Below are 26746 nucleotides of genomic sequence, written 5' to 3' on the forward strand. Positions count from 1 at the left end.
ACAATATTCAGTTAGGGTGAACTAACCTTCTACAACACAGGCAAAGGTCGCTGAGGGTTACATTGCAAACCATCAATGGAAGCCATTGGAAGTCCGCCAAGGTGCAAAGTTCATCAGACAGTGTGTAGCTTTGAAATCTTTAACCATCTTCCGCAAGCTGGTGCGAAACAACAGGGTATAAGTGGTTTAGCCAGTCAATGACAGCAAAATGTCAAATATGAATTAAAAAGGACACTGCAAAGCTACTGGTTAGTTTTTCTTTGTGGTCTTCGCTCACCTCACTGTTCTTCTTGCTTCAACTTTATATCATTTTACATTACGGCATCCAAGCGCGTTAGCTTTCTGCTCAGATTTGCTCAAGTCAGAAAACAATCTTCTACTCAGTGGTGTCATGGCCTGGATTCTGCTTCTCCCATTTAGCCGTTGGCAAATCAACATGTGCGTTGAATTTGTACCTCACTGTGATTGACAGACTCTTTCTGTCCCTGTAGCTGCGGCCAGGAGGAGCCAACCTACTCGGCTCTATGGGGGGACAACAAGGCCTTCAATGAGGTCATCATATCACCCGCCATGCTTAATGAGCACATGCCCCATATGGTGATGGAGGGCCTTAACAAGGTCTGTTTTATCTTATCAGCAGGGGTTGGAAAATATTTTAAAATCTTGTTCATAATTCTTAACACTGGTGTATGTGTGTGAATTCCAATTCATTTGAAACCTATTTAAAGATGATGTGTTTTAATCTCATGTTTATGATGTTGCAAAGATGGAAGAAAAACATTACATTTCCTGTTTTCTCAAGTGTTCACTTAAAGTCTCTTTGAGGTTGATTCCTTCTTCATGGTCACTTTCTGCATGTGCTCCTTCTTTAACACTTGACCCACCTCACCTTGTTTTTTTTTCCTTCCAGTCTCAAAGCATGGGGGCTACTCTCTCCTGGTGGATGATAATCACTTCTGTGTGTATGCGTGTGTCTGCTATGCCTGGTCTGGAGTTTGATTCCTCTGGTGTCTCTGCAGGTCCTGGACCCGTTAGGTCTCGTGTCTGAGCAGGAGATCTCAGGACCGGAGGAACTGGAAGCCACTCAACCCGCCAACAATACAGCTATTGTCATAACCTCGCAAACAGACCTAAACTCTAGTCCTCATCCCTCTGATTCTTCCCTTCTCGCCATCACAGATGTGCCTCTCGCTGCCTCCCACACGGGGAGTGAGGCTGTGTCCGTCCCTCTGTCGGCAGTCGCTTCCCCTTCTTTTTCAGATGCGGAGTCTGCTCTTCCTCCTCCACCTCTGATGGACTGTACTTCTGCCTCAGAGCCGTGCTCGGCCCCTCCTCTGACTAACAGTCCCTCCAACTCTCTTTTGGGAACCCCCTCAGTTGCAGATGATGCGAGCGCTCCACCTCAAACCCGATCCGATCCACACGATTCTCACCTCCTCGTAGATCGGATTGCTGCGCCTTTTTTTGAGATTCCGTCTGATCAATCTAACTGTGCGCACATCGAAAATCATCCACTAAAGATAGTAACATCACGTAGCTCTTCACAAAAACAAAAAGGCTGTAGTTTACAAGCGCCCAACAGTCCTTCCGATACTCATGTATAGACCTATCGATTTCACAGTATTTATATCATTTTAAGACATTGTGCAACGTTTAAAAACTGTCAGTGTTACTTTAAATATTGTCACTGTGGTCGGACTTCAGATTTAGTAGTAGAATTATTTTGCCTGATGGTAAAATTAAGGGTTTGGTGTTCATTTTAAGAAAAGGGCCTCCTAAAATGACTGGTACTACTATTTATTTATTCAGCTGTTATAGTAGTTAAGCAAAACTGGAAAAATGTTCCCTCTTGCTGACGTCCTTTCGCTTTTTCCAGTTGCACATAAAAGCTAGTGACTGGCTGCCACAAGTCCGGGCAAGTAGTTCAGATTCCAGTCCGTAGCCAGGTGAGGCGAGGAATGTGCACAATGACAACAATGTGATGCAGTAAATGTCATCATAGATAGCCCCTGGAGTACATTGCTGGTCTACAATGCATAAAACCGTAAAAAAATATATCTTCTTACAACGCTGCATGAGTCCCAAACACGCCTGCACTCTCTCTCTCTCTCTCGTTAATGAGATTCAACATTCAGCTTTGTTTAAATCAACCCTTCATTCTATTCCATTCCTCTCACAGCTACCATACACATTTTTTTTGTATGCAAGTTTCCATAGTAACCTAATTTCTTCCACATTAACTGCTCTTTCTTCCTTCTCGACTGGCTTTTTCAGTAGACTCAGCTCTTCTTTCCTGCTCCCTTTTGCCTTTTCAAAGCACATATTTAGCCTTTCCTCAATAATCCCTTCAAGAAAGTGTCAATTACTCATCGGCAGCAGATGGTGTAACAAGGGGGACAATAGTGTCAATATGGAGTATTGTGCTCGTCTCCACTGCACTGCTGTGAAATTGATGCACAAATCTTAACAAATAATTTCAGCTTATTATTCTCTTGGTGTAATTAACAAGACATGTTTTTTATAATGCTAAGTGGAAATGTGTTTTATTAAATTATGTACATCGGATGATTGCATAGCTGAAGGGGTTTCAGTACATTATCGGATATAATGGAGTATAAACTTTAGGAATAGATTTCTGTCTCTGGGTGATCACTATGCAGTCTTGTGCTTTGTTTAGTGCCTATGATGTTTTGAAACTGGTCGGTGCCAAATATTTGCTGCAGTTTATCACTCACAGCCATCTTGTCCTCATGTACCGTCAGACACACTCACCCATGTAACATCATCACGTTGTGTGTGATCCGTAACCATCTGCATAACCCACACGTTATAGACATGTAGCTTAAAGCGCTATGCTTTTCAGTCTTGGCTTACATGCCTCCTAATTTATTGTTGTCATTTTGTTGCCATTGATGCATGAATTGTACGTCGTTGTTTCTTGTGTGTTTTCATGTCATCTCATTGGTCTACTTGTCCTTCTACCATAATGTGGCTCCACCAAGTATTTAAACTCATTAAAGTAAGCCAAATACATCTGCTCGTGTGTTGACGTGATGTGCTGTCTGTTCTCACATGTTTAACAATTATTAACACAACACTGAGATTTTGTTAGACAGGGTGTTTCTCGTATGCTTTTGAAGCATGTAAAGTTGTCCAATGGTTTAACTATCCATTCATCATATTGTATTTCTTTCTCTGGCATCATGACTTCATTGTGGGTGTTTATTGTCAGTTGGAGCTCACTTTAACATTACACTTGCATATCTGGACTTTATCTGCAGTTGAATATAGATTTCGTAGCCTGTGTGTTGATTTCCACACTATAAATGGCCAGAAAATTATACTAATCTAGTTTACCTACATTCTCTTTTATTAATTGTTATTCCACATGTTGTTGAAGAAGATTATAAAAAGTAAATGTTATTTCTCACAGTTATTTGAGGTTCCTCTGCAACGAAAAGCCAAGAAAAAATATCGGTTTGGTTTGCAAAACTAGGCAAGCAAATGTAGTTTTTATTCTGTCCACGTGGCTTCTCAATGCACATCCTCTCCTCTCCTGCCGTCGTCATGCCCATATCTGTCGAGTCACGGGTCTGTCCACCTTTGTGCTTGTGGCAGGTGCTGGAGAACTACAACAAAGGGAAAACTGCTTTGCTGTCAGCAGCCAAGATCATGGTGAGCCCCACTGAAGTGGACTTGAACCCGGAGAGCATGTTCGTGGACACGTCAACGACTCAGCAGCCGACGCCTACAGCCCACCACCTCAGGAACAGCAGCGTTCGGTTAGTACACCGGGGGACGCTGTGGGCGTGTTGGAGCCTTAAAATATAAATAAAACCGTTTGTTGGATCCTCTCTATATTGAGTTTCACCTCTAACTATAATGGAGGTATAAACTGTCAGGGTAATCATGGAGATTTGTCAGATTGAACATAGCCAATACTCAACAATACTACTGCTACTAACTGCCACTTTATTGTTTTCTCAAAATCGTCATTTCTGTCTGGTCCTTTTGGTTTAAAAAAACAAAAGACAAAAACCATTGTTACGGTAAGCAATGCATGCGGATACTAATTTTGCATAATGTGATCCCTTCTCTCATGCACGCATGCACGTTGACCACAGAGCAGTTGCAACGTATGGTCGTGTCCGGTTCCCTCCTCGCCCCCCTCTGGTTTAGCTCCTAGTAGTGGTTCAATTGTGATGTTTCTTGCATTACTGATAAAGGATCACTAGGATACACTCCTGGCCTCCACGTGTCTCCTTTTTCTCCCCTCTTGATGTTTCTTTCTGGTGTGCACCTAGTCTGTAGCCTCCAGATATGATTTACGTACCAACACCTCCCCGTTTTTCTCTTTTTTAACCCACTGCAAGTTATTTTGACCCATTTTTCATGTTTGTCTTGTAATTTGGAAACCCCTCCCCCTTCCTCACCCTGTCACTACTCTCCAACCCCGTCTTCTCTTCTCCTCTAGTTCGTGTGCCCAGTCTGAAATTTCCCTGGACGGTTTCGCCGAGTGCCCGCCTCCCCCGGTGCCCGTGGTGCTGCGCGGCGCGCGGGAGCGCCTGACCGTGGAGCTGAGGGACCGCAAAGCCCCGCTGGCGATCATGGAGAGCCTCTCGGACGCCGAATCCCTCTACAGTCTGGATTCCCGACGCTCTTCGGCTGCTCTGAGGGGTTCGCCGATGCTGAGTAGCCTCCCGTTCCCTCTGGACGCCCCGATCCCCGAGGAGAACCCGTCTCTGAGCTCTCGCACTGAGCTACTGGCCGCCGACTGCCTCTGCCAGGAAACACCGGAGCACCTCGGGGAGGTGGGGCCCTTCTTCGACCCGCTGGAATCCAGATCCACCCCGGATTACTCCATGCGGCTGTCTCCCACCACGTCTCACTACAGCGGACACCATTCCCCGGCGCTGCAGAACCAGAGCGGCTCGGCTCGGCCCTTCAAGCCGGAGCCTAACGCCAACCAACAAAGAATTCTCGATGGGGATCACCAACAAATGCCCGGCGTCTACAGCCCGGGGAGCACGCCCGTCTTTCCGCTCAGCCCGCAGATTGGTTCCAGACCAGCGGATGGAGATAATGAAGATTGGGAGCTGGAGATGGCGGAGAAACAGGTATGTGCAGAGGCCAGACCGGTAGCTTCCTCTCCACCCCAGCTGTCCAACGGCAACCCCAGCCAGGCCGTGCTGGAGTTCGCCCAGTACCTAGACTCTCTATTCAGACTGGACGGCAGCAGCTCGCCACCTTTGGAGCTGTCTGACGGGGAGTCCGAGTCGGGCCGGGGCTCCTTTGGACAGGGAGAGTGTCTCGGAGATGGACAGCCACTGGACGACAAACAACTCCTGGCCAGGGCAACAACGGAGCCCAACCTGGTCCCCAAGCCCCCACGCACTTTTGCCGGATCTGCTGACCCGTCTTCAGGCATCTCTTTGTCCCCCTCTTTCCCCCTCTCGTCGTCCGAGGAGCTCAACGACCTTTCCCCTGGCGAGGGCGCCCTGCCGGCCACGCACTCCCTACGAACCTCTAGCCCGTGCCACTGTCCTGAAGAGAACACGCTGTCATCTATGGTGTAGTGTGCTCCCGAGACTCCGATGTCCTTTGCTCAAGGGTGACGGGTGCAGTCATTTAAAAATGTAAAACATATCACAGTAGGTGCATGCGACGGAAGGCATTCACTCATTAGAGATCCAATGACGGAACCTGGCGGACCGACACGCAAGCTGATTCCATTCTTCAGGTGATGCCAGTGAACGCTGTTTATAGCATTTTCACACGATTGCAATGACTCGGAAAAAGAAGATACCTCTGTCTGCATGCCACTGGGCCGCACTGCTTTCGGGTGAATGCAAGTAACTGTAGCTTCACAACGCCATTCCAAAACAACGCCGTCTCGCCCACGCGGGGACGCGTCACATCAGAGCCCCGAACTGAACGAAGTCAAAGAGAGAATACATAACTGAGCAGGGGCTCAAAGCGGACAGCGTAGAGGAGGTTAGCATAGGCACATCATCTGGGTTGGTCCGGCACCCTCAGCAGCTCTGGACATTTCGTCCAGCTTTTATTTCATTTTTTTTTTTTTTTTAAATCAGGAATGTGAAGATGAACATATTCATCAAACAATAGAAGTGAGAAGACTTTGTGAAATGTTCCTCAGGTCTACAAAGAATTGACTTGTGAGAAAGAGAGTAAGTGTGTTACGTTGGTGAGAATTCATGTGTCTTAAAAATGTAGTGATTGTGACAAAGTTATTACGGAAGCCTATGGATGTTTTTTGAGTCTTTTGGTTACTCTTTATAGTGCATGAAGTTTTTTCTTTTTTTCCAGAGAAAATGTCAAGAAACCACGTAGGATTTGGATACTCCTGCCCACATCATATTGCTCAATTTACCACCAAAATATTTGCCAAAAAAAGAAATACATAGTATGCCAAATGTATTTATGAGCTGTAGTTTTGTACACGTATAGAGATACTGCTTTATTTACACGAGCTAAGTTCATTACCTCCTTCCCTTTCTGTTGGTTCCCATGTAGACTGTTACACAGCAACACCAAGGGGGAAAATGCTGTCCTGACCTTTAAACACTGCCATGGCTTTCATTTGGAAAAACACAACCTCAGTAACTTGCCAACAGTCGTCCCAGTCTCATAACTACTGTACCGTTGTTTGTGCAGCGCTCTTAGCAGTGAGCCCAGGTCAGAGTAAGCATGCTTTATGCATTTCACAGTAGCACGGCTGGTATAGAAATGTCCTTTAGTTATAGTCAATATGATCTAAACATGTTTAGAGATAATAATAATATATGTAAACTCAAACATTATACATGCTTATAAAATGCCTGGGTCACCAGACAGGAGCAAACTGTACTCTTAAGAATGTCCCGGGATCTCGTGTCTTTAGTTCTCAAGGTGCTCTCAGTCATCTTGGACGTCCAGGTGTTTGCTTCCCTTTAATGTGGTTCATCTCAAACACCCTCGATGGACTCAATGAATGAATGAATGGGCTCAAACCTCACATATGCCAACTCTGATACCGTACGTGGCATACAATCTTCCATATCACTCTGGGTGTAACCGGTGGCTCACAATTTGCATTATTTATTACAGTTAATGTTGTTATCAATTTTATTGCTATATTTGATGGTATTATTATCCTTATTGCTCTTGCAACACATTGGTTTGATGTTAGTGGTTTTTAATCTCAATTTTTTTTAAGGACAGTGTGGGAAACTTTTTAGACTTTATCCAAATGTAAGGAGTTGTATATTTCAGCTTTTTTTTCTGTCCGAGTTGAAAGTTATTTGACAGTCTTCAATGGCGTGGTGACGATACGCCCTTCTTACAAATGTTTGATGGTGGTGGGACGTGGAGCACAGAGGGGCAGCTTGCTCACAGCGACCTCTGGTGCTGCGCCGCCATCGCGCCTGGAGTCACCATAGTAATCAGCACAGTCTCTCTTTTCGGATTAAGATATGTTGTGATTACTCGCGGCAGACAGTTCCAGACAGTTTACAGTCTTACACTATTCAAGTCATGCTGCCGGTCCCAGTAGACTCTCACAAGGTACACTTGCGGTTGTGCTGGCGATTTCCTACTTTTGGTAACTTTGCTTGCAGCCGGTCATAAACTAAAACACTGCTAAAAGAAAGCACTATAATACTTTTTACCATGATGTGTACAGCACCATGTTCTACGTGTAATTATGTATGCAGATATCTATTTAAAAAAAAGATGAATTAGAATCACGCAGGAAACAACTATATAACAATAAGGAGGTGATGAATATATTAAAAGATGTCAGAATTGACTTTATCCGAAAGTTATTTATTCAAACTATTGGCAGATTTACAAATTGGTCTATATTGAAAGAAGAAGAATTCAACTGTGTCTTGTCCATATTTACCTGGTTTGCTTCCTCTCCTTTCCTGCCCCACAATGAGAATGTATTAACCCCCCCCCCCCCCCCCCCCACTGCCCTGCCTGTAATAGAATAAACTACAAACCATAAAAGTAACTAGAAATTCTGTCATACCTATTTCCTTGTGTATTGCTAATATACCGGTGTTTGCATTACGATGGCTGCTATTTTAGTGAGTCACGAATTGGGGTTGATTGTCTCCGATGTTCTGGGTCAGATTGTTTCCCTCCCATTGTTAAGATACAGTTTAGCCTCAGTATAATGGAGGATAATAGAAATATAATTGTTGGCTTTCTTCTAAAAACATCATGCGTGTCGTAAGGGCATTCAGGCAATCAACTTGTTTCAATGACTGACTGTTGTAAACAAGTACCAGGGACACATGAAGCTGTACATTGAAGTAGATTTAGCTAAATTAAAACCCACCTAAAATAAAGTGCTTTGTATGTAAAGAAAATATTTAATACTGCTGAGTTTCTCTGACTTATATTTAAGTCGAGGTATTATGATTCTGCTGTAAAAACTGGTACATTACCTTTGATAAAACAAGTTACCACTAGTAAAAATGATTATACTTCTATGAATTATGATCGTATGACAAGTACATTTTTGTTGAAACGTGTCAGTACACCGCCACTCCCACCAGAGGGAAGCGTAGCATCTACCTGCCGAGTGACTAACATACTTGCCCGAAGCGAAGAAGAATGACTGAGGCTTCCGGTAGCGCTAGCGTTAGCTCGGCTAGGTTAGCATTCCCAGCGTATTTACAAGTGTAGCCTTGTTTTCTAACAGTTGCCATGAATTAATTAAGACTTTAAATTAAGACACCTGAAACCCCGCTCCGTTAGGCGCCTCGGTAAGTTTAAAACATGCACCCGATACATTTTGAATTGCCCCTCTGTTGTGATTGTTTCATGTTGGTCAATCATTTCAGCTGACGTTAATGAGTCAACTTAGCGTGAATGTTTAAACGGCTGGTTTATTTAACGTTAACTAGCGTCAGCTAGCTACTGGCTACGTTAGCTCGGTTAACCGTTAGCGTTAAGTCACTCATCGCTGTTATTTGAAAAATATCCAATTAAGTTAATGTTAGCCAATCAATTTGTTAAATGTTTGCCTTACTCGTAATGTTCATTTTTCATCGCTGCCATCGGCAGAGGGGATTGTTACCAATAAGCTAACGTTAACTATCGTCACTTGCGTCGTTTACAGCAAAGGCGTTGAAATCAACGGCTCTTGATTGAGGATTGGTCATGATGACATTACTGGTAGCTAACATACTGCGATTTGAAGGGGGGCACGATTAACGTTAACTTTACCTTTTTTTTGTCCTAGGGTAACGTTAGACTGTACTGTCATTGATCCCGTCCGACCCGTCTGTTAGCCATGTACGCCTCAGGAAAGTACAGCTCCCGGGGCCCTGCTCTTATCCCGCGGATGAAAACCAAGCACCGCATATATTACATCACGCTCTTCTCCGTGGTGCTGCTCGGGCTCATCGCCACCGGCATGTTTCAGTTCTGGCCCCACTCCATCGAGTCGGCGGCTGACTGGACCCTTGATAAACGCAGTGTTCACGACGCACCTCTGGTCCGCCTGTCGGTCTCCAGCCTGATTCCGGAGAGGGGAGACCTCAGCTGTCGCATGCACACCTGCTTTGACGTATACAGATGTGGCTACAATCCTAAAAACAGAATAAAGGTAAGTGTGCTTCAAAACACGAGGTTACACATAGTCAGCGTGTCACTGCACTTGAGTATTGTTGAAGTGAAACCCTGTTGTTGAATTGGTTGCTTTTGTAGGTGTACATCTACCCTCTGCAGAAGTTTGTGGACGAATTGGGGGTCCCCATCAGCAGCACTGGGCTGTCTCGAGAGTACAATGACCTGCTCAGCGCCATCTCCGACAGTGACTTTTACACTGATGACGTTACCAGAGCTTGTCTTTTCATCCCGTCTATTGATGTGCTCAACCAGAACTCCCTGCGTATCAGGGAGACCGCCCAGGCTCTGGCAATGCTGCCCAGGTAAATGTTTACGCTGTTACTGAGCGTGTTGGTCGAATTTCACTGTGCAGTAAATTTCTCACTTTTTTTCCTCCTCCTCTCAAATTACCTGAATATCTGTGCTGCTGTCATTGGTTTTACATTTCAAATGTAGCTTTTTAATCCCATCAGGATGTGTGTGTATATATTTCCGAAAAGAAAAGTTAAATTAAATGGTGAAAGCAAGTAATTTACAAAAAATAAGTTACCGTTAAATAATTGCCTGAAACACAGATTTAATTTTTTTTATCAAATAATCTCTTCATTATTTTCTCCTGTATGTTTTGGTAGATGGGACAAAGGGATGAATCACCTACTTTTTAACATGTTACCCGGAGGCCCTCCAGACTACAATACTGCTTTGGATGTGCCCAGAGACAGGTACCTGCCGTACATTTCAAGAGCCATCATAATATTTTAGAATCTGTTTACTATAATCTAGATGGAAACTTATGGAATTATGTTTAACAAAAGTTGTATTTTATGATTACCGATGTCATATTTGGTTTAAAGGATAGGTTTGGTGGACACATTTCAATAACCTCCAAGTTTGGGTGTGTGTTGCAGTCATTTGTGAAGTTTTAAAAATGGATGGTTGAGGATGGATTTTTGAAAGATTCTTTAGGCAACAAACACTTGTCTTTGGCTCTAAGGAATTTCCTTTCTTCATTCAGCTGGAGTCAATTTTGTATGGAGCATCATCAGAAGCAGGTGTTTGACTGACAGTGTGTTTCCACTTAGAATAAACAAATCCAAAGTACAATCCAATCACCAGATGGACGACATGGTGTATATTAACTTGGGCCCTTAGCCGTATCTCATGTTACTTCATGTCTCACATTAGCGTTGTTGGTAGCAAACATTGTCATCAAAAGCAAATTATTGAATGACTGCGTGAGTTTGTGTTCCAAATGATGTTCATGCAGGTCATGTTTGTTGAAATCACTTAAGTGTTGAAGCATTGTTTCAGTCCTGGGCCATTCATTTCAGAGTGCTGCTGGCTGGAGGCGGGTTCTCTACATGGACATACAGACAAGGTTATGATGTCAGCATTCCAGTTTACAGCCCCCTCTCTGCAGATGTTGAGCTACCTGAGAGACAACCGGGGTGAGCATCTCTCGCATGTTAACATTATTATCTTGTTTGTGTTGGCACATCATGACCGGCTGGCAGGCACTCTGCTTAAGTTGCCCCTCAAAATGTTCTTTTCGTAGGGACCTACAGATCTGTTATATTTAGAATATATGTCTAAATAAAATTACGTTGTTGTGGTTCTCAACAGTTTTTTGTGTACTCGAGGAGTCCTTTGAAGTTAACAATGTAAACTAGTATAACCAGCTGCATCTCTCCTGTCTCCGTTGTCTTAGTCCACGGCGCTACTTCATTCTATCTTCTCAAACGGCTATCCACCGGGAGTACCGCGCTGAACTGGAGCGCTTGAAGGAAGAAAACGGAGAAGCACTGCTCCTCCTGGACAAGTGTAGCAACCTCTCTCAGGGGGCCGCCTCTGCACGAAAACGCTGCTTCAAGGGGCAGATCTACGACTACCCACAGATCCTGCAGGTGGGGAGCACCACTGCATTCCATCAGTCGTACGGTGTCAAATCGCCATTAATGCACTACTAAAAAAAAGATAGCCACCAACAACTTGTGCAATAGTTAGAATGGTTTGTGTATAGATGTTTGAGCGGTCTATTAACCACGTGGCTGTTTCATAACGCTGAGTACTACGGTTCCAAGAAATGAAGAAATGTCCTTTGTTGTAAAACATCTCAAGGTGTGAAAGTGATTTCAAGTAGAGCCTTGTTTTAGTTTGTAGGCACAAACATCACATGTCCCATCAATAAGTTGCTCCCCATGTGTCCACAGGAGTCTTCATTCTGTGTGGTTTTGCGGGGGGCGCGTTTGGGACAGGCTGCCCTCAGCGACGTGCTGCAAGCTGGCTGTGTTCCCGTCATCCTTGCCGACTCCTACATTCTGCCATTCTCTGAAGTACTCGACTGGAAAAGGTAAGTCACCGACCCGTCGAATGGACTTGACAATCTGCCGTTTTTTGGATCACAAGTTTGAATGTTTCCGCTTCTGCACAGGGCGTCAGTGGTTATTCCAGAGGAGAAGCTGTCAGAGATGTACACCATCCTAAAGAGCATTCCTCACAGACAAGTTGAAGAGATGCAAAGACAGGTAATGTGGTGAAGAGAAAACGTCTCATGGCAAAACATGTTTAAAGGGGCCTTACCATTTGTTTTCATTTGAGGTTTGTGGTTCGAGGCGCTGCCGTGCAGGGCAGGAGTGAGATTATACTTGTTCCGTTTTTACCAACACGGCAAGTCACTTGAAGCCAAAACGAATTTCATGTAATGTGCAGTAAACTGAAATGTAGATCCAAGCCTTACATTTGGTAAGTTCGAAGTTCCTCCTTTTGCTCTGCCTACATTTCATATAGCTTTCACAGAACTCAACTATGTTGATTTTAGGCCGAGTGAAATGCAGCGAAGACGGCTCACGTTCTCGTTCCATTTGGTATCCACATTGAGCCACCATAAACAAAAGTTTGAGCGGCTTTGCAAAATTGTAGCAGTTCAGCTGCTCCTCATTCCCTTGTATCGATTCAAGCCCATTTACTAATTATACTGGCCAAACAGGCCTTTTGTGCCCAGGGCTCAGAGGGGGTCGGGTTACACCAAACACGCTCACTCGGCTAACTTGGCAGAGCTGATGTTGTCATTCAATACTCCTGCGGCTGCTCTCATGATCTGCAGATGGATTGATTTGAGTTCTCACCGAAAGTAATTTCACTATTATTTTTGTGAAAGTAACTGTGTACCACAAAATGGGATTTTTTACTGGTGTTGGTCAAAGGCCACATTCTAAAACCACACACCTTTTGTACCTACACTAAACGTCAATGGAAGATTATGTGAACATAATGGAGATCAAATAATCGAAAAAACATATAAAATCAAGTGCCTTTTGACTTGATTTAAAACTTAAAATAACTAAAGCGCACACTGCAAGGACAGAGCTGTATTTCCAAAATGTTATCTAATGTATTTGGGCCTTTGGTACAGTTAATCTCACTGTCTTTTGTAGAGCCTAATTTCTCAAAGTAGTTATTCTAGAAAAAGTGAAACCGATTTATGTTGTTAGGCTGATGCATTTCACTAGTTTTGCCAACAGAGGGCTCAATAACCTTTGCTTTCACAATGTGTCCGCCTTTGTTCCCCTGTCAGACAACTTGTGTCAATACTAAATATATAAACTAGGAAAACCTGTATTTAAGTATAATTTTAATGTTTTCTTTAAAATGATAGTTTCTCCCTTTTAAGAGATGCAATGAAAGACGATGAATTGTGCAGTTTTAGTTTATTCCCCGGGAACCGGGCCAGCTGAGATAAGCCAGGAATGACCTGCGTTCAGTAGTCTGCAAAAATGAGGTGATGTAACTGCGTCCATTTAGGGCATATTATAAAAGGCTCCATACTAAACAGCTGTGAGATGTTGACGGTGCTCATATGAGACGACTGAGTCCATGTTTATTTTCTGATTTCCATGAGCCTTTTTGGGTCATTCTCAATACAGAACTCGTATAATACAAACCTTTTAATGAGATTAACGCAGCCAAATTGGTTAATTGAATTTGCATATTAAAGATGGGTTGAACTTACTCCTAAAACCTTTCTACTACTCCTTGCTATTGAGTTAACCAGTTGATCCTGGCTGTCTTCCCAACTGTTTAGTATCTTCCCAGGATGTCAAACACGTCATAGCGGATCAATCTTAATTCTGTATTCTGTTCTTCAGCACTGTCTTCTTTTTATACAATCCCCTCAGACATAACGGAACTTACGACAGGTGTCCGTTGCTTTTTGATTAATCAAAAATCTCATAAAGGGTTCTTTTATTTAGTTTCATATTTGATATCCTTGAGCTATGACCTGAAAACCTCCACCGGTTCCCACTCGTGTTAACGCTGTTGGCTCTGTCAGCACTTTCGCATTGTATTGGGCAACTTGCTATTTTTTACTGCCAGGTAACTTCATCTATAATAATGGTTAAGTTATTAGTTGACATGCAATATTAGTTATATTTTGTATAAACCATAATTTGTAACAAGTAACTAACTATGAAATAAATTTAAAAAACATTTGTGGTTTGTAAGTAGCAGAAGATTGAAGTGCTCAAGTAAAGTAACCGTACCTAATAATTTCACTTTATTACTATTAGTTTAAGTATTACACTTCAGTACTGAGTAATTCCATCATGTTATGGGTCGAACTAGGAATACGACTGTATAACTCCACTTGGAACCAGCTGCTGAAGCTTCAGTCATGGTCCTTGAGACCCAAAGTCTGCGAGTTTATATTTTTTTCCCTTCTAATAAGAACTGATTTACACCTGGGAGACAAAGTTATCATTGTTACCAGGTCTGTATGCATATAGAAAGATGTTTTGATCACAGTAAAAAGTAAAGTGCAAATAAATCTTCATCAAACCAGTATTCCCAGTGAGCCACTCGCATGATTGAAACCGATTTGGTTTCACTGCTGTTTTTGATTATGTCAAAAAGACTAATGATTTCTTGGTTCTGTCCACAACTCACCGGTTGTCAGGCACTTGACAACTTCCTCTGAGTTAGATAAAGTGATGCAGACTACTGTAACAGAAACTGTTTTTGATCGTCTCCTTGACCTTTTTTATTTGAATGATTTTAAACAATAAAGCGCTTCGGGAGTCCTTGCTGTAAAGCTATAACAGACGTGCAGAATAATAGATTTCGTCCTGACTCTTTGGACTGTTGGCATTATTTATCAATATGCTCAATAGGTTTATAATTACAGTTTGAATTACACATCGTTTCCTTTTTTATTATATGAATACATTTTAGTTAGTTTGTGACTGGAGTCGATCAGAGTTTTTTATTCATCAGTAGAACAAACAGGAAGAACGTGTGTAGACTCTGCATGCTGAAAATGGAAGATAGAGTTAAAGAGTTCTCTTCCTCTCCGGCAATGCTGTCCCTTCTTCCAAATTCCTGCAGGCTCTGGGAGAGAGTGGAAGGCTCTGCCACGGGCCTTTGGGGCAGCACAGTTTGCTGTGTGTCGTCGTCCCCCTCCACCCCCGTCGAAAAAATAAACTTTCATCACTGGTTGATTTATGGGCCGTTGGGATTCTCCAGTGGGATTAGACAGTCTTTTTGGATTCTACTTACCCTCTCCTTAAAAATAACTGCTGCTTTTGGGTTGTTGTACAACTACAGTTCTTATTGTAAGAGATGGGAGATGTAGGAAACGTTCACATGGTCATGTGCCACGAAGCATCGTCTTTGTTTACACTGCACATTTTACATGCGTTTTTTTCTCTTTTTTAACTTCAATAGGTGGAGAAATAAATCAAACTCCGTGCTTTACATACACACACACACTTCAATATTCACATCCTCTCCTCCAGCAATATGTGTCGTTGGGGAGCTGGTGGGGTGGAGTTAGGTCAGTGTAACACGGGGCCTCTTGGCGGGAGACAGTGTTGTTTGACGCCTCATTAACTCTTATAGGGCTCTCTTGCCTCTGAACTGCCCCTTGAAGTTTCTCGCTAGAATCGGAGCCTGCAGGACGCACGGGGGCTAGACGCATGTGTCACAGTCCCTGGCACTACTCTGCATTGATCAGTTCATGGAATCATCATGTTTCCTGGTATAATAAGGGAAAGAAACACAGGAATTGTTTTTCATCTTTGTAGTCTGAAATAACCATGAACCTTGATAGAGGGCGGATGGAGTTGAGTATTCTAGCGGCCAATGTGATAACATTTAGACTTGAGTTAAGGGTTCAGTTATCATTAACGTCTGCTTCTCAGATCAGAGATCTGCTGAAAGCTCAGCCTCACAGTCCAAAGAGTTTTAGAGGGCTTTGGGGGAAGAGCCGTTGAAGGTCAGGAGGCTGGTCGGGGCCACAAAAGGGTCTTTAAAGGCTCGGACCCGGGGGAAAATGTGGATTTTGCAAGCTATGACTTCATGCTGGTATCTTTTAACATGTAGGGACTGAACTCCAGGACGACTGAACAACACACAATTTCATGAAATGGTACTTTATGCAAGATATAATGTAGGACTTTCTTAAAGAAGTGCTTTGACTTGACGAATACAAAAATAATACCTCTCAACCTTTTTGTGGTGGGCGTCTGTATTTGTAGACAACCGGCCCTCTGCCTGTATTTCCTTCTCGGCTTCAACTTCTAATAATAACACACACCGACCGGGTGCCGGATCATAAGCACGGCTCCTAGAGGTAGCTGTGAAAATGATGAACACTGTTGAAATAATGCAAATGTATCCAGTCCAAATGCCAAGTGGACAAAGTTATTTCTGAAATGAAAGCGAGTCGGCTGCTCGGGGGAGCACACCCGTGACCTCGGTCAGAGGGGTGTCAGTTTCTGGAGTCATTGACCCACAAAGGCCCCACTTTGAATGTAAGGTGTGTTTTCAAACCGCAACAGAGAAATCTTACTCATTCTGACCTTTGGGTCAATTATTGAAGTGTACCTTAATTATCATATAAATGAAGGATTAGTAACTTAACATTTCCATCATGGTGGCTACTAGTTTTAGACACAAATACGTTTTCACCTGTATTCTATGTGGTTTAATAATGAAAAGATTGTCATCGCGATGGTGCAAGTTGAACAGCAAGATACTTTCTAAACCATTTCCTTAAATGTTCAGTAGAATGTGGAGCCTCTTGGCATGTTTTGTGGTTGCTCTTTTATCCCGCTCACATTGATCTTTATGGGTATATTTTAAGTCTGTTTTATTCGTCCATAGGCGCACTGGTTCTGGGAGGCCTACTTCAGCTCCATGAAGGCTATTGGCTTGACAACGCTCCAGATAATCAATGACCGCATCTATCCCTATGCTGCCCGGACTTATGAGCAGTGGAACAATCCCCCCGTGGTGGTATGTATCTGTGAGGACATGATGTTCTTGTTCTTTTTGCAAGTGTTTGTTACTCTAAGCTATTGAGCAAAACCATTATATCCCAACCTTCCATTGTTCCATTCTTTCAGATGTTGCAGATATTTAGTTATAGCTCCTCCCACATACCGCTATATAATCTACTCCGTCTGTGTACTTTACTACACCGAGCCACTCGGCTGACTTGCGTCTTTCTAAAGCGTCACACGTTCTGCGCGTCACAGTTTGGTGTCCACGCAGTTTGTCAGCAGTTCTGTTCCAGGAGAATGCCACCGTTGTGGTGAAAAATAAATAGGTTTCTGTATGTCAGAGTCATGTGTTTGTAGAGCGTCTAGAAGAATTGTGTGAGTGTGTGTTGCATCCCTGCGGTTGTGTGAGTTTGTGGCTGCAGACAGCTTGACTGGGTGGCCGTCTCAGGAGTTGTTAATCAGTACGGTCTGATCTAGTCTCCTCCATCCTCAGTGGGTGGGGTAGAGGCGTGTCCATGTGAGCGTCTGTGTGTATGCGTAGTGGTGTCTTTGCCTCTGTCAAATGTCTGCATAGGTAGAGCCACTGAAAGGCTTAGTTTAGACTCTGAACTAAGCGTTATTTGGTCTAAACCTTCGCGTGTCACTCAGGTGTCGAGGTTTGTTCAGGGCCGTAGGAGGTTATTTGTGTCCGGGTACTTTGGCCATTAGGAGATGAAGTGTTTTCTCAATGGATTCAGTGAACGGTTGGTGAGACGAACTTGTGCAGTGAATAAATCAAGGGGAGACATTTCTCCCCCTCTCCTGTAGTTTTTAGGCGGGTAATTGAAAGCACATTTCCCTTTTGGAGGGGTGGAGGGTTCAGAATAAACAAAAGGCCGCTTTTTGTTTTGGAGTTCGTAGGAAATGTGAACACTTGTTATGTTTCAGCATTACAAGAATGTGGGCATCTCAGAGTTTATGTGGTGATTGACACCTTGGCATGTTAAAGTTTAATTTAATCACTATCCTGTGTCACGACATAGTAGGAGTCTGGTGGGCCGTCAGGGCGAGTTAAGCCTTCTCTGCTGCCGTTAATGCTCTTTTGCTCTTGTCATTGTTTAATCACATTGATTTAACTGTATGCATTGTCTGTTAATTACGCAGCATCTCGTCATGCGTATTCATGTATCTGCAGTTGGTGTACGTGTAGGTGTTCTTCATGTAACATTTTATTTCACTTTAAATGTGTGTTATGTGAATATGAGGTGTTTACATGCACAAATAGCCTGTGACTGTGGCGTCATATTGAGGTTATTAGGTCATTCGGTTGTAGTAAGACCACACAGAAGGTCCGCCATTTCTGAAAATTCAAGTTGAAAACTGTTAAGAGGTGGAAGTGTTGACTTTTAACTTTATTTTGATTTCTTTTTTCCAATGGAAACCAGTAACATTAAGTCATCCTTTTTCAGCTCCAAATATGCAGTTAGGCTTTAACCAATTGCATCTTTATGTTTCACCGTTTCCACCGTTCACCCGCTATGGATGCGAATATTTACACACCCTTAAAACTGATACTCGGCAGTTTTAATCTGTTATCTTCTTTTGAATGGATCAAAAGAGCCAAGATAATAAAACACATTACTGTCCTTATACTAGTGAAGATCATACTGCATCTTGGGTTTCTTTGTTTCCATAGTTCAGCAACCAATCTAAAGATTAGATTTAATCTGCCAGTATTGTGCCTCCTCTATGTACACATTAGTATTTATACGGGATATGGTATAGTTGAATGTAAACGTGTAGTTGTGTTTCAGTGGGAGTCTTGGACAGAAAGGAAAAACAGATGCGTTTTGAATCCTTACTTAATTTGATCTCGCTCATAACAAAGAAACACTGAAGCAGTTCAAATAAGCAAATATAATTCCTCTTTTTGGTGTCCGTTTGAAGTGTGTGAAAACACAGATCTGTTTGTGACATAATGAGCTGCGGCCTTCATTTCATCTCACTTGTTCAGCTTGACAAATGACTTAAGTGTTCTCTAACTTCTTTATTCTGTTTAAATGCATCTGTGCTGGGTAAGTGTTAGTTTAATTATTTCCCCCTCTGCTGGTTTGACAACGTGCGAATGACCACAAGGAAGTTTCCACTTGCTTGTAAAGTGATTCTTTATTGGCGATGGAGTGCCTGGTGTTGTCCTAAAGGCAGCGGCTGTGTGTCTGTTGACAGACTGGTGTTGATGCAATGGAAGGAGCCACAGAATCACGGTGTGGCCCCCTCGGCCCCGTAGGGAAACAGGATTTATATGCACTTCAAGAAGCCCACAGATTTACTGTGTTGGATATGCTCTCATTGCCCCTCTCAGACTGCTTGTCACTGTGTCCAGGGTGGAACATTTCGGAGCCTTTTGATAAAGTTTAACAAGAGTGAACGCCGCTGCTCCTATATTTGCGTTGTTTGAGTAACACAGATATTCAGTTTGTCTTTCAATTTCACTTGAGAAAACAAGTTTCTGACGGCACGGTGGCGTGGTGGTTAGCAAGAAGGTCCTGGGTTCGATTCTGCCCAGTGGCCTTTCTGTGTGGAGTCTGCATGTTCTCCCCGTGTCTGCGTGGGTTCTCTCCGGGTTCTCCGGCTTCCTTCCACAGTCCAAAGACATGCTCTGGGGATCAGGTTGATTGGGGACTCTAAATTGCCCGTAGATTTGTGAATGTGAGTGTCAGTGTGAATGGTTGTGTGTCTCTGTGTAGCCCTGCGATTGGCTGGCGACCAATCCAGGTTGTACCCTGTCTATCGCCCAAAGTTGGCTGGGATTGAGCCCCCCCCCGACCCTGTGTGCAGGATAAACGGTGTGAAGATGGATGGATGGATGGATGAAAGAAAACATTCTTTCTAAACAAAAACGTTGGCACATACACAACAGTAACTTTTTGAAGTTTAGTATTTAAAACACCTGCCTCCAAGAAACTCACCTGTGGCTTCCTCACTTGGAGTTCTGACTCGAGAGTCCTTTGCTCTCACTCTGTTGCACCCTGACAGACATTATTGGAGCGCCAAAACCATAATCTGGAAATTACAGCATGTGACCTCACCACCCAGTAAAGCAATATTCTCGTGTGTAAAATGATGGAAAACATGACAGATGGGGTTAACACAGAGGACACGGGGCTAGCTCCACAGTAGCTTCCCGCTGAAATGAAAAAATGCCTAAAGAGTGTTTGCTTTGTTTCCCGTCTTGTGCAGAAGTGGTCCAGTGTAAACAGCCCTCTGTTCTTGCCACTTATCCCACCAAGAGCACCTGGGTTCACTGCGGTGGTGCTGACCTATGATCGCGTTGAGAGTCTTTTCCGGGTCATCACAGAAATCTCCAAGGTGCCTAGTCTGGCTAAGCTGCTGGTGGTGTGGAACAACCAGAACAAAAGTCCTCCTGAGGGTGAGTGTAAAGTTCATTAAGCTTTCCTGAAAGATAGATGTGTTTACACTTCAGATTTCTGTCTTTCATTAATGTTCATCACTTGTAGTCCATCACACACGCGTCATAGTAAACTCTTATTATTTGTTATTTATTACCCCTTTCTGCTCAATTGATTTGCCTTACTATGACAATTAAATATAGAACAGTCATTCGTGCCTTACCCAATCGACTGCTTAACTCAGACGAAAACTGTGCCGGACCTGAGAATTAAGTCATTCCTGCTGCTGTATAGAGTTGGAAAATGAAATGAAGTAATGAGACAACTTTGAAGTGCTCCCTCATGGCTTTGAGTTGCCTTTTCATTAGAGGCATCAGCGGCGCCTGGCTGGAGCCGCGTGACCTATTAGAATTAACTGGAGGCCGTTGACGGGTCAGGCTCATGGGGCTCAGCCCAATATGAAGGTTTGCCATTCGCTCCGTGCCTTCATCTGATGCGTTTAACTTCGGCCTCCTGTGTTTGTTTTTTAACAAAAATATTGGAAAGGTTTTGGTTTTCTTACACAATATGTAATTACTGCCTTTTCGTTTTGAGTTGGTTGATCAAATCTCACATGGATTTTTCTTCTGTTGAAGAACGAATAGTATCTGCATTTTAACCCATGCCGTACTTTTTGGAATTCACATAAAAGCCTGTAGTGGCCTCATTTCTGCCGTCTTTCTCCAAATTGTGAATTTAAAAAAAAAAGGATGACGGCAGCACGGACAGAGTGAAATAATCAATCTGGGCGCTTTAACACAGCAGTTTTACCAATATAGCTTCTGACTGGAGACGTCAGACGCGGTTAGCCAGACTTGAAGCGCTTCTCATGGGCTGCCAGTTCCCAGTTCCCCCATTAATGAGGGGACACATTCTGTGTGATCCGTCTGTCCCACAGTCCGTGCCATGGACGCTGCCCAAGACGTTTGAAATGCTGAAAAAACACTTTGTTGATCTAGAAGAATTGCGCTGTGGTTAGACTTGCACACCCGTGAGGTTAGCTTAGCTGTATGAGTCATTGGGGAGGATCTCCCACAGCACTGTTCTCCAACGGCAGGACGGGCTTCAAATAATACATATTTAAATCAGTTCTCTCTTTCTTTAGACACTGATGGTGGCCGCATTTTTAAATGTTGTTTAAAAATGCTTTCTAGTGTGACATACTGAATATATTTATGTTTGCCTGCAACTAACACTCGTTTTCCAATAATTCAATTGGATATTATCTTTTCAATTAGTTTGATCTTTTTCTTGGTTAATGAACATTTCAGTTCCCGGTGCCAAGAGCCCAAAGTGACATCTACAAAAAATGTATTTTGTCCAACCAACTATCCAAAATCCACAGCTATGAACCCAACTGCCATATATGACAAATATAACCAGACAGTCTTTGCATTGAGAAGCTTCAACCAGTAATGTTTGGCCAAATCACTTTTGGTAGCAATCTCAAAGATATTTATTTAAAACCCCATTATTGTGCTTGTTCAAAGCTGATTCTTCTTTAATTGCATTTCTGTCCCAAGAAAGGAACGAACGGTAGTTCACGTTCATTTGTTTTTCTTTCAATCTGTTATGGTGTTTAACTCGTCCCTCCAACTTATTTTCGGCATCCGGTCCTGCACTACCCGCCTCTGGGACGCCAGTATGCGTAGACCTGTATTATTAAAATGCTGTTACCAGCAGTAAACAGGGCCAGGACTGCAATGCTACTTTAACCGACTAATCAACTAAATAGTTTCAGCTCCATATATTATGTATATAAAACTATAAATGCGGTTGCTGTTATTGTGTTGTTTTCCTCCTTAGAGTCCCTTTGGCCGAAGATCGGTGTTCCTCTCAAAGTAGTCCGAACAAAAGAGAACAAGCTGAGTAACCGCTTCTTCCCCTACGACGAGATCGAGACAGAAGCTGTGCTCGCAATCGATGATGACATCATCATGCTGACATCTGACGAACTGCAGTTTGGCTACGAGGTGAGCAATAGGCTACTAACAACCTCCAAAAATGACCATTATTTCCCCGCTTTCCACTGACTGCACATATTGCAGGCACCCTTTTAAAGTTGATGCCGGAGTTTAAAGTCATTCAAGGGGATTACAGTCTCATTCTGCTCTAGAGGAGAATTTGACTGACTCGTGAACATGTTTGATGTGTGAGAAACGATGACCGGTCTGCAACTGATGTTTTCCGTGCCCTCATACCTGTCGGGCCCCACTTAGCCAGGCCCCCTCACCTGAATCCAGTTAGAAACCATTTGTTAAAATTGTGCTCAGTTTAAGGATAATTACATGGAATTGTAGGCTGGACAGGGAAGCTGTCTGTCTAACCAGAGAATCTGAGGATGTGGCTGCTGGTGGATATTCAGCAAATACATAAGCTACTTCTTCAGATCAAATTTTCTTTTGGTTCGGACAAAATGTTTGCATACTTAAGATGACACTTTTGATTGTTAAATGTTGATCTTGGTGTAAGACATCAGTTATCGGTCGTGTGAAAATGGGTGACAATCTGTTTTCTGTCCCACTCCAGGTGTGGAGGGAGTTCCCAGACAGGCTGGTGGGCTACCCAGGCCGGCTGCACCTCTGGGACCATGAAATGGGGAAGTGGAAGTATGAATCGGAGTGGACCAACGAAGTCTCCATGGTTCTAACTGGAGCCGCCTTCTACCACAAGGTGACATGGGAAAAGCAGGACCTCTTGGCTGCTTGAGCCTCTTTTGCACACTTTTACCCTCCGAGCTTCTGGAGTATGTTAGGAATTTGACTTCATAACGACACAGAGATACGCACACAACCAATTTAGAAAAGGAAGTTATCTATTAAATCTGGGTATTGAATAATTAAAAAAATAAAGTTTGCAGAAAGGATTTAAGAAATTCCATAGACCTCTGTGATGGATTGGTGTATTTCAAGGAGGAAGATAATAGTGATGGACGAGCAGAGTGTCATAGGTAGAGCGAGGTTATCTTACCCCTACTTAAGAGCTCTTACACCCACTTAAGTTCAAAGCAACTTCTAGTGCAGTGGTTCCTCCTACATTACATTACATTACATTACATTACAGGTCATTTAGCAGACGCTTTTATCCAAAGCGACTTACATTACACTTTAAACCCATGGCTTTTTCACATTTTTGCCTGGGGAGCAATTAGGGGTTAGGTGTCTTGCTCAGGGACACTTCGACATGGGGAACATGGGGCAGCCTGGAATCGAACCACCAACCTTGTGCTTCCCAGCACACCTTCTCTAACCCCTGCGCCACGACGACCCCTACATACTATTGGGTCTGTATTATTGTACCTAATGAGTCTGCAGTATATCTATTAATAACACCCAGAAATCATTTGTTGTTTCGAATGCGTTTCCATTTCAGTACTTCAACTATTTGTACACGTACAAGATGCCTGGAGACATCAAGAACTGGGTGGACGCTCACATGAACTGTGAAGACATTGCCATGAACTTCCTGGTGGCTAACATCACGGGCAAAGCTCCCATAAAGGTGCGTTCATATCTGTGACTGGCCGGCGTGCTTGAAGCCTGCAGGGGGGAGGCTGAAGCCTGACAAAGCAGACCCGCATCTCTGGGTTTGATCAGCTCTCACCCTTTGACTCCCCCGCCTGCCCCCTCCCCATCACGCTGACTGTGCCCAGGTGCAGGGGCCCGAGCTAAAGCCCGGCCTTAACCTTCCCTTATCTGCGTGTCACTCACTGGAACCCCCCCCTCTGAGTATGTTATCCTACGCTCACCGGGGGGCTCACGCACACCCTGCCATCAAATCACACAAACTGCAAACCTCCCCGCGCCTGCACCGCTCTCCCCCCTCCTATCTCCCATTTATCAGGTTCCTTCAGAAAACACCCACCCTCTCCAGCCCCCCCCCCGCTTCTGTGCTCCTCTCTCGGACTCGCACTTTCTTCCACACAGGGTTCAGAGCGCTGGGCGCAGACATGTGTTGGGGGTGTAAATGTGACGGAGGTTAGACAGAGGAGAGCCGTATGCCGTATATCTCCCCAACTCCACTGATGAGATAACTTGTCTTTTCTTTTTCTTCCCTAAGCTGTTTTTTACCAGCGTCTGTCTGGGCGGCTCGGGTTTAACTGCCTGGTGGTGAGCTGACGTTACGGGTGTGACTTTGTTCTGCTTCTGTTTAGGTGACCCCCAGGAAGAAGTTCAAGTGCCCTGAGTGCACTGCCATCGATGGACTGTCCCTGGATCAGACGCACATGGTGGAGAGGTATGACACTTTGTTTTGGAAATGAAATGAGCAGAGGAGAATCGTTTGTTTGTTTGTTTGTTTGTATGTGTATACAAATTTCTCTGATTTTCTCTATAACAAACATTACGTTGGCTTTTTTTTGTGCAGAGGTAGTTATTAGAGCTATGTGTCTTTTTTGTGTTCTGTTGTTTTAAACAATAGACTTATTTAAAGCATGTTTTTTAAATTACACAAAATCTGAGCAAAAATGCTATTTTGAAATTATTGTTTAAATAAGAATAAAATAGCTGAATGAAAAAGGGTGAATACCTAAAATTGCAAACATGACTAATCAAAAGCTGCTAAAATTGTGTTTTTTAAGTAAATAACTTGTGTTTCGGCCCCCAGATCGGAGTGCATCAACAAGTTTGCATCGGTTTTCGGTACAATGCCTCTGAAGGTGGTGGAACACCGTGCGGACCCTGTGCTCTACAAAGACGATTTTCCGGAGAAGCTCAAGAGCTTCCCCAACATCGGCAGTCTGTGACCCGTCTGTGACGTTTGTACCCCGACACACACTCAACATTAGTCACCTTCTCTCATATGAACACACATTCAGACTAAAGTGATACATGCACTTCTCGCCTTTCAAATAAAGTGACGTTCTCTATAATTTGGAAGTCAGAAGGACCGGTTACAACAATATGGTGATGAATTAGATAAGGATCTGAATGTGAAAGCTACTATCAAACATTTAGCGATATTCATGCGCACGCCGATGTTCCATGAACTGCTATTGGAGGGTCAACATGAATTGTTGTTTGATGGACAGACTGACTGATGCTTTTTTGAGGCTTTTGGTTTCTCACTGTTACTTTTTTTTGGAGCTGGAAGCTTTGGGCTCAAACTGCTCTGGAATCAGTGTATATATTTGTATTTTGCAAAAGTGCTGTATAATAGTCATAATTTATGATGCTTCAATCAGAATTTTGTATTTCTTTTTAAAAGACGACATGGACCTGGTTATTTCAGCTGTCCTGTATAAAAGTAAAAGATGCTTAATTTACATGATATATATATATATATATATATCATACTTTGATAACTTATTGCTGTAGAATCTATTGGTTGATTGAATGTGATAACAAACGATATGCAAACCAAGATGATGTACAGTAAATGTTAATCGCTGTTACCACAACTCGACATGTTGAGGTTTCATTTCATGCTGCCCGAGCAAGCGTTTTGTTGTACATGCATGAAAGAAAAGCAATGGTGCTATTTGAACCTGCTACTCTAATTTCATGAGCTGAGTTCTGAGTATAAACATTGCATAAGCATGTGTGCGATTATTTGTCTGCCATGCATTTAATGAAATCTATTGTATAAAACTAGACAGTCCCCAAATCCACACTTTCCTCCATTTTTTTCTGTGGTACGTGTGGGTAAATATTTCTGTCTTCCTCACTGCTTGTCCCAAATGAACTCCATACCATTGAGTATGGAATGCAGTCTTTAAGATGTTAACCCTCCCATGTTCCCTCTTTATTTGACTTTTTTATTATTTTCACTTGTCACTGAAATTGTTTTACATTTTTTTGACTGCTTTTATGTAAGTGTACATATTACTTTTTTAATACAAAAGTAAAGACCACACTGTCATGTCTCACAAAATTAATGGTCCCTTTTCTCTGCGTGCGCAAGAAGAATTAAGACATTTTCTTTCCTTTTCATAACCCCCCCCCCTCGGAGCAGACCTTGCGTGACACGAACGATGCACCGTTCCACTCCAGTCCGTCACCTGTTGTTAATATACGCGGCTTAATCCACCCTGTTCAATGTCAGAAGTTCAAAAGGGCGCGGTTTGTATTTTTGTCAACTTCAATTAGTGTGATGCTGTTGCGGGCTGTACGATCTCATTTCAGCACTCGCGTCTCTTCAAAGGGATAAAAAATGTGTGGGTATTTTAGAATGTGACTAAAGGGTGACACAATATTTTGGCAAGGTGCTGCAGATTCATGTTTTTTTTTTTTTTTGTAACTTCAGCAGACAACGTATTCACAAGTTGTGGCCAACCGCTGTCTCAGGCTGATGACTTGAAAGGCTTTTTTTTTCATTTGGGTGACTTTAGCGATCTGCTAAAAGGAAAATAGTTGTCTTGATTTTTCACTGTTAACGGCCAGTGGAAACCACGGTTACCTTCCATCTTCTCTTTACCAT

The 26746-nt window shown here is 43.2% G+C and overlaps 2 protein-coding genes across 3 annotated transcripts in view; both read left to right on the forward strand.

Moving 5' to 3' along the window:
- Positions 1-8011, forward strand: part of dagla (diacylglycerol lipase, alpha) — a 29089-nt gene extending 21078 nt beyond the window's left edge. The window contains exons 18-21 of one of the 2 annotated variants that reach the window (XM_040161533.2): positions 492-618; positions 3619-3782; positions 4032-4049; positions 4475-8011. In XM_040161533.2, the coding sequence (XP_040017467.2) occupies positions 492-618; positions 3619-3782; positions 4032-4049; positions 4475-5576 (1411 nt within the window). In that variant the 3' untranslated portion in view covers positions 5577-8011. The remainder of the gene's footprint in view (positions 1-491; positions 619-3618; positions 3783-4031; positions 4050-4474) is intronic. The other variant, XM_040161542.2, reaches the window with a different exon arrangement.
- A 551-nt stretch (positions 8012-8562) lies between these two features.
- ext2 (exostosin glycosyltransferase 2) lies at positions 8563-26200 on the forward strand. Its single transcript, XM_040161602.2, has 15 exons — positions 8563-8774; positions 9254-9619; positions 9721-9944; positions 10254-10343; positions 10953-11069; positions 11330-11525; positions 11832-11971; positions 12053-12146; positions 16783-16914; positions 20121-20310; positions 22136-22302; positions 22859-23002; positions 23702-23830; positions 24483-24565; positions 24935-26200. Exons 2-15 carry the CDS (start codon positions 9305-9307, stop codon positions 25071-25073), a joined length of 2160 nt encoding a protein of 719 aa, XP_040017536.2. The 5' UTR covers positions 8563-8774; positions 9254-9304; the 3' UTR covers positions 25074-26200.
- Positions 26201-26746: the final 546 nt, after the last annotated feature.

This window comes from Gasterosteus aculeatus, chromosome 12 (assembly GCF_964276395.1).
Source record: "Gasterosteus aculeatus chromosome 12, fGasAcu3.hap1.1, whole genome shotgun sequence".
Taxonomy (NCBI): domain Eukaryota; kingdom Metazoa; phylum Chordata; class Actinopteri; order Perciformes; family Gasterosteidae; genus Gasterosteus; species Gasterosteus aculeatus.

What these genes read in the sequence shown, in the direction of transcription:
- ext2 (XM_040161602.2), top strand. Translation starts at nt 9,305, where the DNA reads ATGTACGCCTCAGGAAAGTACAGCTCCCGGGGCCCTGCTCTTATCCCG. An exon ending in ATCCTAAAAACAGAATAAAG is followed by an intron (nt 9,620 to 9,720) that starts GTAAGTGTGCTT and finishes TTGCTTTTGTAG; the next exon opens with GTGTACATCTACCCTCTGCA. An exon ending in CGGGCAAAGCTCCCATAAAG is followed by an intron (nt 23,831 to 24,482) that starts GTGCGTTCATAT and finishes GCTTCTGTTTAG; the next exon opens with GTGACCCCCAGGAAGAAGTT.